Here is a 12,437-nt window from a genome sequence, read left to right as displayed (position 1 = left end):
TTAGGTGGACAAGAAGTTCATTGTTATTATCTTTTTCAAACATACGCTTCATCATAAGGCAACATTGTTTAGCTAAGATGCTTTTTTACGAAATATTAAAGAAAAAAGGATGGAAATCTCAAGGTAAAAGGAGGAGAAAAGGAGGAGAAATGTAAAAGATTTCCATTACTCAAAATCCTAAAATCAAGCATATGAAATGTAGCGTGACAGACATACAGATTTTGTAGGGAATGATAAATTGAGGCTATGTTTGAGGTAAGGAAAAAGTCATTATCGTATTATGGTCTCAGTACTTCTTATAGATTATCACACGAAGAACAGCTACAATTCCGATTTCTTCTGTTCTGCTTCCTCTGATACTTTCATGATAATCTTACCAGAGCTCACGTTGGACTCCATTCGTTGATGAGCCTCAGCAACTTTCTCCAGTGTTGTCACTGAATCAATAATAGGATGATATTGTTTGGATGTAAATTTATGTAAAGAAGATGACTGGAATGCGTGAACCAATTCTTTTTTATACTAAAGGAAGAGAAAGGCGAAATGTACATAAAAGCACTTCTTTTTGAACGCCATGCCTCATTTGGATATATCTTTGTGATATATCTTTGTGTTTACCAATTTCGTTTCATTGACGAAATTAAGTAAAATACGTAAATATATCCGTAAATATATTACTACAGTTTACATAAATAAACGGTATGCATATATTTTCACCAAACTCCCCAGCATTTTACTGTTTTTTCAGTGAGGCCACAGATATAATACATTATAATATCAGAACATTTTAGAAGAATTTAAAAGGAATTTCGGATTGCATTTTAAGAGACTACACTCAAAAAAGTATAAAAAGTCATGGTATAGTTTAAGAGATTTTGCCAAAATTTTAGGACGACGTGAAGAACCACCATTAATCAAACCTTTCCTATTTTGATGTCAAAGAGTTTCTCATTTTCCAATTTATATACATATAAAGATTAACATAAGCTCAATTGTTTTTCGAAGAGGTAATAAAACAATGCAGATACAGTGACCACAAATAAATTAAGGTCTTAGGAGGAATCTATATCTAAAGTTATGGCTTTGTTGGGAGGTAGGTCTAACTTATTTTATACCGATACCTTCCACAATATGTTATTGACCAAAATTTTTTCCCGTCGTTTAAAATTTAAAAAGCGCGCGAAGAAAGTAATTTGCGCTAAAAATTTTTCAAAATTTATTTGCAAAATTGAGCTCTGCTACAGTTTCTAATTTATTTCAATTGATGAATATTCAAGCACACACGTATCATAAACATTTGAGAAAGAAGTTATAACTATAAATAAAAATATATTTCTAACATTTGAAAATTATTGCAAATTCTTACCTCCAACGATCGTGTTCTCAATGTCGTTCCCACCAACTGCGCTCGCTTTCCCAGAAGTCTTCCCAGTAAGCTTCCATCTATACGAGCCCCACCTAGCAGACCATACAACACCCACCGAGAATCCAAAGCCAAACTATTTGCATTCTTTTCCCAATTGCTTGCACCGACAGGATCCAATATGACATCAACACCTCGCCCTAAAATACCATTGCTTAAAAATTGATAACTCTTGAAAATTTATGTTTTTTCGGTAAGGTATAGAAATTATTATTACTGACTAAGGGAAAAGGGGAACAACGAAATTTACCACTCAATAAACGAAAATTCATTCCATCTTTATTCGTTATGTTCTGTCTTTCGGAAACACTTGAAGGTTTTCCGATATTGTTTTGCAACGAGAACATGAATAAGATTACATGTACAAGCAAGCAAAATGCAAAATGAAAAACAATGAAAACAAAGTACGAGGATTAAAAATCAAACTTGTTACACGTACCGTTAGTTTCTTTCTGAACAACTTCAGAAAAGTCTGCTTCTTTATAATTCACCAGCACATCCGCTCCAAGCTCTTTAGCACGGGCTAACTTCTCTGCAGTTCCAGCAGTGGCTATGACGGTTGTATTTTCAACACCTTTCGCCAACTGGATAGCAGCTGTTCCTACTCCACTGCCCGCTGCATGGATAAGGACAGTTTCACCAGGCTTTATCTTTCCAACGAAATGCAAAAGTTGATAACTCGTCAACCATGCTTCTGGTATACCAGCAGCTGTGACCAAATCCATGCCTTCAGGTACTCGCATTAGCTGATATTTATGAACAGAAACGTATTCAGCGTTCCCTCCCCCTAAGGCAACGGTAAGTTTTATTCGTATTTTTTGTGCAAGTAACGTTTTTTAAGGTATGTCATAACAATAGTTTGTTTAGGCCAATTGATGAACAAAAAACAAAGGCAGTAAGCAACTTTTAGATTTTAAGGTGAAGCATTCTTTAAAACCTACCTCCCAATAAAGCCATGACTTTATCACCAACACTAAAAATGTTAAATTAAAATGTGAAAACCTACAAGGGAGAAATGTATGTATAAAAATATATTGTGAATATATACCAGAAAGTTGAAATATTTCGAAAAATTTAATTTCGCGAATTTACCGCCGAAAAATTAAATGGAAAAAGTTTTTTTTATATGTAATTGGTTATTTAGACCTAGACAATATAAATAGAAAGAAGAAACTTGGTAACGGATACAAAAACAAATACAGCAAAATATGAACTTTTGACCTCGCAAAATATGACCTTTTGACCTATATTTTATAGGTAAAGCCGAATAAATAAAGAAGGCTGAGTTTGGCACCATTTTAACAAACTGAACTTGATTATGGGTAGCTTTAAGAAACTAATATTAGTGCAAGTCAAAAAATTAAATTCCACAGGAATTAATTTTCAATTTTAAGTAAATTTTAATGTATTATGAATATTAAAAAGAGTAAATGAAAAAAAGTATGAATAGGCGAAAAATGTTTTCTCGAAGATTAGTTCCTTGAAGGTAAAACAGCTGACTTGCTATTACTTCTGAATGAAGAATGCAGTTACGCCAGCATACAACAACAAAAACAAAAACACAACAACAAACATGTTATACCGAAAATCTTTCACATTCGAGCCCACGGTATCTATTATTCCACTTGCTTCCAAACCAAGAATATCGGACTCTCCTTTCGGTGCTGCGTAGCTGCCTTTCCTTTGCAAAGTATCTGCACGATTCAGTGCCGTGGCAACGACGCGTATTAGTACATGATCGGCGGAGGAGAGTTCTGGCACTGGAACGTTGCTATCTACATACAACTGTTCAGGGCCACCAAAAGCTTTTAATTGTACAGCTCTCATTCTTTGCGCTGTCGTAGTTATGAACGTCCGTATAAAAATTGTACTGTATAGATTAAGTATTAAACTTTTTCTCATAATATGCTACAAGATGGAAAAGTTTAATGCAAGTTTAGGGACACAATATAAACCTCTTCTACTAGTACTACAAAATTGCAGTTGGCTAAAAGTTGCAAACAAAAAATGTCAGAAACTTTAAACAATTGAAGAATCCTCCAAAAAAACTCTTGAACGCTATTATACCTAGGCCCTATTATGCCCGCGGCGTCTTTGACTAGGCATAACTTTGGATGTGATTAAGTGCTAAAATTTTGTAACTATTTCTAACTTTTATTAGGGCTTCTGATGAAAGAAAAAAAATTTGGAAAAAAAATTGTACTTTGCTGGGGTATTGCATTTTTTGGACGGGGGTAAATTTTTTTGGAATTTTGAAAACCGTTGACATTCATGTAAGAATGTTATAAGATGTTGTATTGGGTATATAAATATTTATTACATGCATGTTAGTTACTAAGTGGTAACCAAGGTGTTGCTAAGGCTATATATGGTTACTAGGGACAAAAGCAGCCCAGATTTGAAGGAAATATCGATCCAGCAAATTGACGTCATTTCGGATTCCAATGACGTCATTATATTGTTTTAATTACCTCAATTCTCTTTACATGCCCTGTTCAACATTTATGCCAAGCTTAATGACATGAATATCAATATTTCCGGTAGAACGGTTCTTTGTATCTATATTGTTAAAATAAGAAATTTTCTGGCCGAAATGACGTCATTTTTCATCCCAATAACGTCATTAAAACTACTTTTTTTCATGTGAAACATATATTCTAGTGTTCGTTCCACAAATCTAGCAAGAATCAAGGCTGTATCATTAGTAACACGCGAGAAATTAAAATGAATTGAAAAATTGGGAAAATGACCATTTTTCACATGTGTGACGTCATTTCTAATCCCTATGACGTCATCAAATTATTTTTTACCTGGATTGAGTTTGTACTAACACAATCTCCAACTGAAGCACAAGTGGTTCAGGATTTATGTCCCACGGGCACATTGAAATTATTGTAATTTAGTAAACTGTAAACTTAAATATCAAGGTCTCTAAAAATTGGACTCTAACACGTCGTTGAAGTTGTGGATTAAAATGTTCTTCAGATTTTGAGGTTTTTGAAATTCATTACTTTATATAAAAAACTCGTATAAAACTGTCATATTTTAAATAAAACTAATAAAAATTGAAATGATCCAGAACAAAAAACCAAAACACTATCTGGCAAATCTTCAGGAAATTATTAAGAACTGCTATGGATACGGTAATTGAATCTGGCTATCGCCACTCGATACACAAGAAAAAAACACATGAATTAAACCACTAATTTACATTTTGTTGAAAGGCATCTTCCTTCACTTTGTACTTGCCTAAATTACCATTTCATACGTTGGCTAAAAAAATATCCTGAAAATTTTTTTTTGCGAATCAAGTGTTACAAATTTGTCGTGAAATATTCGAGAACTAGCCCGTGGAAAAATCTGCGGGTTCGCCCGTCGCAGCTAAGCTACCATTTTGCGTGACAGACAGAGGGGGGGACGGACGGACAGACAGACGTATACGGGCATTATAATATAGATGAGAAGAAAAAAAAACGCCTAATGACACAAATATTGGCAGCAAAAGAAAAAGTACAAATATTGTAATTATAATGAATGACAATAAAGCAGTTACCCTTTTTTAGATTGCATTATTCACTTAGTATCCATGTATAAAAGTTTTTTTTTTACTATATCTTCGAAATATGGACCATAACAGGTAGAAAATGACATTGACTTATTATCTAAATTGCATACATACATTCAAAGCATGAAATATTATAGCATCAAGATAAAAATTGAACAGATATAATATAATCATGTGTTATGTATGGATTAATACTTGTATAAAAGCATTAAAACCATACGCAGAAAGCGTACGTTGTCTTTAAAGAACGAAAACACTAATTGCTACACACCTTAAAACAAATTGGTATTTGCTTAAGTAAAATAGCGATGGGGTGCCAAACACAACAAATATCAGTGTAAGTAAAATAGCGATGGCGTGCCGAACAGAACAAATAATAATCACTTCCAGCAAGGCCTATCACTGGACATTTAAATCGAACAATTATATCAAGTGATATAAACAAAAAGTTTATTATCTTCTTGAATTAACTTTGTTCCAAACACATCACATTTCTCCTTTATCTGCGCAAACAGTGTTTCCCTCTCATTTTGGGTACAGCTAAATAGAGATAAAATAACAATGACATGCATTGTAAACGGAAAGTACAATTTCAATTGGATTATATATGTGAGTTACCATGCCACTTGTCCTTGTTTCACTACAATGGGGACCATTTCTAGCTTACTCAGTCTAATTTCTTTTGATGAAGACAAGTGTATCTTGTAAACGAAGCTAAGATGGCTACTGTAAGTAACGTATTCATGACCAAGTGTCTCCTATAAAACAAGAACCTTGGCAGTATTTACCTTACTGGTTTATTTTTTACATCGGTTTTCCGTTACTGCAAAACGCTCTTAATTTAAACTTTATAGAGAAACACAGAACGCTGCCTATTTTCAAAAGCAGTAAATTTATAGCAGCTAGAACATTTTGCAAATTTCACGAATCAAAAGTTATGCAAAAGAAGCTTTTGTGCATTGCAAAATACGGAAAATATAAGACTTCTAATTGGTTTTATAACGAACGATATAATTATAAATAAATATAAACATATAATTATTACATACACATACAGTAAGGTGTACACACTAAAGAAAGGAAACTAATTAGCTAAATAAATCTGTAGTTTACAATAACCTTTTTATTTTTATTTTTGAAATAACAGTTTTTTAAAAAAAAGATAAACATTAAAAAATGTTATACATACATCGAAATCTAACCTGTAAAAGAAAACATCGCCAGTTTCATCAATTAAATATATTGACGACGTTTCGGCCGTATACGGTCATTATCAAGTCATTTACAAAAAATCTATACACAACAATATCTGCAACATTAATTATACATACATCGTGCTTGTTCAATTGTTTTTCTAGTAGGTCATAATCATTTAGAAATTCTCCACAACCATACATAATAACGCCTTCATTATAAGCTTCCACAGCTTGCTAAACAAAAAACAACAACAATGACTAAATATTTATTTACTAAACGACCAATCGATATTAAAAAAATATAAATCCATAAAAGAAGGACAGATGTCAAGCATAGTTTCTTCAATGGTTACTACGTAACAGTTAAGGAGAATATTAAATGCCAATGTAAGGCTTTTTAAAGGCCATTGAAAATGTAAGGAATTAAAATTTATTGAACAACACAGAGATTTAAATAAAACCAGTGTGTACGGCAATATTTATTATCAATTCTGATTAAGTTTTTCTATCCATATTAACCTTTTAAGTACCTTTCCAGGGTAAAAAAAGAACCAGCGTGGCGTTGGGTAAAAATATCCGCAGATTCCGTTTTCCACAATTTCTCAACAATAAACTAACTTTTTGTTTTTAAAGCAGTGCGTATTGTTAAAGAAATCCCGAAATCTTTTTTTAAAAACCTTACTATCGTATAGTCTACCCCTTTAGAGGAAAATAAGACTTGGATTTCTTTTCAACTTAATTTTTGAAGAGCATCCGGATTTTTTTTAAGCACAAAGCAATGAGAATTTTATTGGTTAAAATTTAGGCGTCTAAGAATATCGACTAACAAAAATTCAAACAACTGGTTGCTATTTTCATTTCAAATTTTTAGGTAAAAGTTAAAAAAATTAAGAATGAATAAATGCCTTGAAGGCCACTGATGCCTTTACAAAATGTAAAATCAGCGACAGCTGTATCTACACGTGCAAATCACGTTTTTTTGTTCAGCATTTAAAGTTGCATAAACACGATTAGCAATTACTAAATTATCGGTGGACATTATTAAAGAGGGAGGGTGCAGTTTGAAAAGGGCGTTATTAAAAATGCGCCAACATTTACCAGGCGTAGTTTAAACGCATTCAATTATTTCGGCATACTTCCTACTTTATGACCTGCGCAATCAATTCTGAATGCTTTGAACTCTCCTTCGCAGAGGGTAAATGTATTGTACTTACAACATGATGAGAAGAGTGTGCGTGTACAATATTGACACCAGCATCAATTAAACAGTGTGCAAACAGTCGAAATGATTCCAACACTCCATCTTGGAAATTATCACCCCAGTGGATACTGAACACGGTTAAATCTGTCTTTTTGCGAACTGCGAGGGAGAGTAAAAAGAATCACAGCTTTCTATTTTTTAGTTTTGTGGAAAATCAGTGTAATTTTCCCTAGTTTAACTTTACAACATGCGAGTAGAGCAGGACGTTAAAAAAAACAAAAAGTACAGAATGAGCATTTCAATGTGGGACCATATTCAATATAAAATTTATACCTCATAAATATGTATTCGTCAAACCTTTGTTAAGCTGCTCTTCAATAATTTGAAAATTTGTCCACACACTATGGTTAGGATTTCCTTCACCTGCGCATGTAAAGTTTCGAACATCAAAATAATTAATTCCAGCCTTCTGATTGGTGGCTTTCCATTCAACAAAATGATCCGCAAGTCCAAAAAACGAAATTTTAACTTTCCTTGATTCAACTTTAACATTGTCACCAGCATAGCCATTACTGAAATTACTCAATTTTAAATTACACATCCTCGGTTTCCACGCCACTTCCCAATTTCTACCAAATCCAAACCATTTAATCCCATTCTCATTCAAGAACTGTATGCTGTCTTTAACACCATCAAATTTAAAATCCAATATATGATTGTTTGCTATATTGCAATAATCGATTCCAATGTCACTTAATAACTTTGCTTGCTCAGTGTCAATCCCATGCTGACAAATGTAATCAACAGGTGAGTGACATATTGCTGACATGTCAGGACAAGAACTCGTCACAACACCTTCTAAGTTGCATACTCTTAAATCCGCACTTTGTAAATATTGCAACAGGTCACAATGTACCGCACTATTTCTTCGAATAAAACGGCCTGGCATTAGATCGCCAAGAAATATAATAGACATGATAAACAAAATGTATTAGATCAAATTGTACAAAAAAAAACAGAATCAGAAGAGGTCAAATAAAATCAATTAGATGTCTTGATATACATATAAAATTAAATTCCGTAACAATCAATTACTACGTACAGCTTAATGTTGATAAAGTTTATTATCTTGCAGGTAAAGATTTATCATGGTAGAACGTGTATCTTTCTGTATTATTTATTATCTAAAAAACGGCAGAAATTCAAGAAACTTTTGTTACCTTGGTAAACTTTGATAAGAGTGCATAATAACAGAAGCTTCGATAAAAAAAAAGAACTAAGATTAACTACCAGAGCGCGTACGCCAGACAATATATACCGTAACTCGCCTAATTTAAACATGAATTGCGGGATTTTGGTGATGTCCGTGAAATTTAAGCCACGCAGAAAATCAAAATCTTCGCTGTTCGCGAAAGTAAATTCATGGGGGAAAATCTAAATTTTGGATTCTCTATTCTTAGATTTTTGTCTACACAATGAAAATTTAAGTCGTGATTAGAAAATCGTTGTTGAATTCTTTTTTATCTGAAATAAATTTAAAATATATATTAAAAAACACATAAATTTTGGTTCTCCGCGAGTTCAATCCGTGTAAAGAAACAATCGTCGTCGTGACATTCATGCAAAATTCATGCGAAAGAAAAAAGCCTCTGTATCATTATATTCTCTATACATTTAGTACATTCGGCATAAAAATATATTTACTGATGACATCCGCGCTAAAGTCGAAGTACTATGCACATAAAATTCAATACATATTTATTAATTTCTCCTGCAAATATTAAAACTTTATATGCCAGAAGGCGTAAATTTCCCTTATTTTTTCTTCTTCTTTTTCACTTTTAAATGTTCTCTAAGTTTTTCGGTTACTTTAGTATTCTTTTTTCTCTTGCCGTCTTTTCTCGTATATTCCGGTCCATCTTCCGGAGTTGTTTTCCATGCCCGCAGAAAATTCCGATGTTCCGGAAAAGTCGGTAGCATGGCTTTCTCTACTGGTAGCGGTCTGTCTTTAAAATAAGAGCTTTTAAGACTGTCACATGCGGTAATGCGCTTTTCCGGGTCAAACATAAACATGTTATTCATGAGAAGTATACCAGAAGATGAAAGCCATGGAAATCTTTGTTTCAAGTTGTTATAAGGTTGGTGTTTGAATGTAAAGTTTTTTGCACCAGGAAGATCTACATATGATGGCCATATCTTTTCATTTGGTGAACCCAGCAGATCGATAATCAATTGCATCTGATGAATTTCCGATCGTCCTATGTATGGTAAAATAAAGATGGTGGCTTAAAGTTGATTTTCACTTCCGAACAAAGCGCAACAAAACGGGACAAGAATAATACTTCCGCTAATGGTCCTGTCAATTTCATATTATTTTTCCTGTCTAAAAACAATTCCATTCCATTCTGTAGAGGAAATCAAGCGTTGTAATATGCTAAATTTATTTACAAGCTATCCCCTATGCTGCTCCAAGGTTCGGTTTAAGAATTACAATACACTTTTTACACTTCGAGATGAAAGTAAACGAAGACACGCACTGTATTATAGTCTTATTCACAGTTATGTTTAATTGTAACTTTTATAAACTACTTAGAACTGGGTCATATTAATTTTATCACAATAGGAACATGAAAAGCGAGATTTTTTTCATAACTTCAATCAATATTGCGGAAACGTGTTCACACAATTATTCGTAACTTTATTTCGTAACAAGAAACACAGGAAGATGAAAAACAGATGGTAATTTGAAGTTATTTTCCGCTAAAGTTCCCTTCGCAAAACTCATATAGAAGTTGCTCAACTGTGAAAGTTTATTTCACGAAATCTCAAAAGTTAGCTAAAAAGAAAAAAAATCCTAAAAAATTATTCCTGCAAAAAAATAGCTTTATATCTAGTATCGAATCTTGATTTTTATTGTAAAAATCGCAAACCGCTAAGTATACGTAACCTCGAATCCCAGAAATCTTATTTGTGTAAAAATTTCTCAAGAAAAATTTAGCCGCGATAGTTAATTCCCAAAATTTCGCGGTGATTTGGACATCACTAATGTTTCTTTCCACGAAAATTTCCTTTAAAGTAGCCCTTTTTGAGCGATCTAGATCTTGTATATTCTAGAGATCATTGTGTTTTATATACACTAGAAAGTATAGAAAAAATAAAGTCTCGTTTTTCATCTTCACATTTGCAAAGAATTACTATTGCTGTTTAGCTATTTAGGACTGGTAAATGTTTAATTGAAACCTTAGATTATTTACAGAATATAGATTTGTAATACAATTTTGACTGACATTTAAAAATAAAAAACTATCTAAATTGACCAATTAAGCCGAAAATTTGTGACATTTTCCATTATGAGCGGAACAAGGGGAGCTGGTGTAGTGGTAGCGCATTCGACTCGAATCATAAGGTTTCAGGTTCGAGTCCCCACTCCGGCGCACTTTTAATGCAGTGTTGTTAGCCCCTTTTGGTGCCATCTACTGACCTCTGTCCGGTTTGTGTGGCAGACAAGCAAGTTAGAGCAATACTATACGATCTCTGGCGGTAATGTAACATAGTTACAGTCGAAGGGGAGGAAGATTCAACCGTTAGGATGGAATCCTCAACGACGTTAAAACTTTCCGTTACTTACTTACTTATGAGAGGAATTGCAAATAATCCTGACTTTCTCCTTATACACATTCACAATAACTTTGCAAATGTCTGACGACCTGTTAATTAATCATTAAAACTTTGCCCTTAAAAAATTCGCAATTCGCGATAAAAACATTTACAAAAACAGAACTAACCTGGCATTAAAGGTTTAGAAAGCAGCAGTTCCCCCATAACACAGCCAACAGCCCACATATCTATGGCGGATGTATGCTTTCTTGAGCCAAGCAACAGCTCAGGACATCGATACCATAGAGTAACAACCACTGGCGTCATTTCTTTGTGTGGCTTACCACAGGTTCTTGCCAAACCAAAATCAGCTAATAATACATTTAAATATTTACAAAGAGGTCTATAGGGATGGCAGGAAGGTGTAACACACTGGGATTAGGCTCCCAGAAAAAAAGCACCAGCTAAAGATGTAAGTTTATTGTTTGTTTCAAGCATGGTCACTACCCCAAAACAGCAATAATGCATATTAATAGACATATTACAAACAGATGTAAAGTAGAAAAAAAAATAAACAAAGACATATAGATAAGTAAAAATCCACATGCGGTGTGCATGTAACATACACATAATTCTCTAATAAACCACACCTTTTTAAATACCCTTCTTCTCATGCTACGAATTATTTAAACACAAAACAATCATACGTTACCTATTTTTAATCTTCCATTGTTGCTTAGTAGCAAATTCGAAACTTTAATATCTCTGTGTATAATAAAACGATCATGTAGATAATTCACACCTTCCAGTAGTTGCATCAGAAGGCATTTGATTTGTGCTTCTGTAAAAGGATTTTTCATATTGTCTAGCAGACTGGCTAAGTCATGTTCACAATATTCCATTACTAAAAACACATACTCCAACTTGCGACCTACAACAACTTCTTTTAATCGCACTATATTTCTGTGTTGAAGTTTCAGCAACAGAGTCACTTCTCGTAAACTGCTTATAGGTAAGCCTTCTTTATCTTTATCCATGCATACACGTTTTAAAGCCACTATTTTACCAGATAAAGTATCTTTTGCCCGATAGACAACTCCATAAGTTCCTTCACCAATACGATTTAATTTTTCGAATTCTGCAACACTTCTGCAGTTGCCAAGGTAGGGTAGTTTTGGACATTTAATAGGCTCGTTTGGATTTGAAAATGTATACAAGTTAATCTGTTCATCGCAATCACCACTCATGTTTGTTTAAAACTAAAATAAAACTTTGAGAACGACAAAAACATGGGTAGGATTAAAATTAAATTTGACAACACACTATGCAACCTTTTAAATAGAAAACATCACTCATACCAGACTGATGATGTTAGCTATGTTGAATTAAATATTCAAAAGGAATTATACAACAATTAGTTACTTTCATTGTTTGACATTCAGGTGTATTTCCATA

At 33.3% G+C, this 12,437-nt stretch overlaps 3 protein-coding genes across 3 annotated transcripts; all 3 read right to left on the bottom strand.

Moving 5' to 3' along the window:
- Positions 1-276: 276 nt before the first annotated feature.
- LOC130645499 (quinone oxidoreductase PIG3-like) lies at positions 277-3,348 on the bottom strand. The gene is made up of 5 exons (XM_057451509.1): positions 3,006-3,348; positions 2,365-2,396; positions 1,863-2,210; positions 1,367-1,563; positions 277-522 (listed from the first exon to the last, which is right to left on the bottom strand). The coding sequence occupies exons 1-5, from the start codon at positions 3,323-3,325 to the stop codon at positions 322-324; spliced, it is 1,098 nt and encodes a 365-aa protein (XP_057307492.1). The 5' UTR covers positions 3,326-3,348; the 3' UTR covers positions 277-321.
- Positions 3,250-8,879, bottom strand: LOC130645498 (probable polyglutamine synthesis accessory protein MT0602). The gene is made up of 5 exons (XM_057451508.1): positions 7,743-8,879; positions 7,399-7,544; positions 6,320-6,418; positions 5,607-5,746; positions 3,250-5,528 (listed from the first exon to the last, which is right to left on the bottom strand). The coding sequence occupies exons 1-5, from the start codon at positions 8,359-8,361 to the stop codon at positions 5,417-5,419; spliced, it is 1,116 nt and encodes a 371-aa protein (XP_057307491.1). The 5' UTR covers positions 8,362-8,879; the 3' UTR covers positions 3,250-5,416.
- Positions 8,880-9,012: 133 nt separating this feature from the next.
- On the bottom strand, positions 9,013-12,273 carry LOC130645497 (cyclin-dependent kinase 10-like). Its single transcript, XM_057451507.1, has 3 exons — positions 11,695-12,273; positions 11,171-11,353; positions 9,013-9,643 (listed from the first exon to the last, which is right to left on the bottom strand). Exons 1-3 carry the CDS (start codon positions 12,227-12,229, stop codon positions 9,201-9,203), a joined length of 1,161 nt encoding a protein of 386 aa, XP_057307490.1. The 5' UTR covers positions 12,230-12,273; the 3' UTR covers positions 9,013-9,200.
- Between the last annotated feature and the right edge of the window lie 164 nt (positions 12,274-12,437).

This window comes from Hydractinia symbiolongicarpus, chromosome 5, assembly GCF_029227915.1.
Source record: "Hydractinia symbiolongicarpus strain clone_291-10 chromosome 5, HSymV2.1, whole genome shotgun sequence".
Lineage (NCBI taxonomy): Eukaryota > Metazoa > Cnidaria > Hydrozoa > Anthoathecata > Hydractiniidae > Hydractinia > Hydractinia symbiolongicarpus.
Note: the sequence above shows the minus strand (reverse complement) of the source record. Positions and strands in the feature narration are given on the sequence as shown.

Coding starts and splice junctions, on each gene's coding strand:
- LOC130645499 (XM_057451509.1), bottom strand. CDS start 3,325: ATGAGAAAAAGTTTAATACTTAATCTATACAGTACAATTTTTATACGG. Junction 2,397..3,005: donor TCGAATGTGAAAGATTTTCG/GTATAACATGTT, acceptor TAACATTTTTAG/TGTTGGTGATAAAGTCATGG. Junction 523..1,366: donor TGAGAACACGATCGTTGGAG/GTAAGAATTTGC, acceptor CTCTTCCTTTAG/TATAAAAAAGAATTGGTTCA.
- LOC130645498 (XM_057451508.1), bottom strand. CDS start 8,361: ATGTCTATTATATTTCTTGGCGATCTAATGCCAGGCCGTTTTATTCGA. Junction 7,545..7,742: donor TGAAGAGCAGCTTAACAAAG/GTTTGACGAATA, acceptor TCTCCCTCGCAG/TTCGCAAAAAGACAGATTTA. Junction 6,419..7,398: donor CACACTCTTCTCATCATGTT/GTAAGTACAATA, acceptor TTTTTTGTTTAG/CAAGCTGTGGAAGCTTATAA.
- LOC130645497 (XM_057451507.1), bottom strand. CDS start 12,229: ATGAGTGGTGATTGCGATGAACAGATTAACTTGTATACATTTTCAAAT. Junction 11,354..11,694: donor CAATGGAAGATTAAAAATAG/GTAACGTATGAT, acceptor ATGTATTATTAG/CTGATTTTGGTTTGGCAAGA. Junction 9,644..11,170: donor TTCTAAACCTTTAATGCCAG/GTTAGTTCTGTT, acceptor TACCATACATAG/GACGATCGGAAATTCATCAG.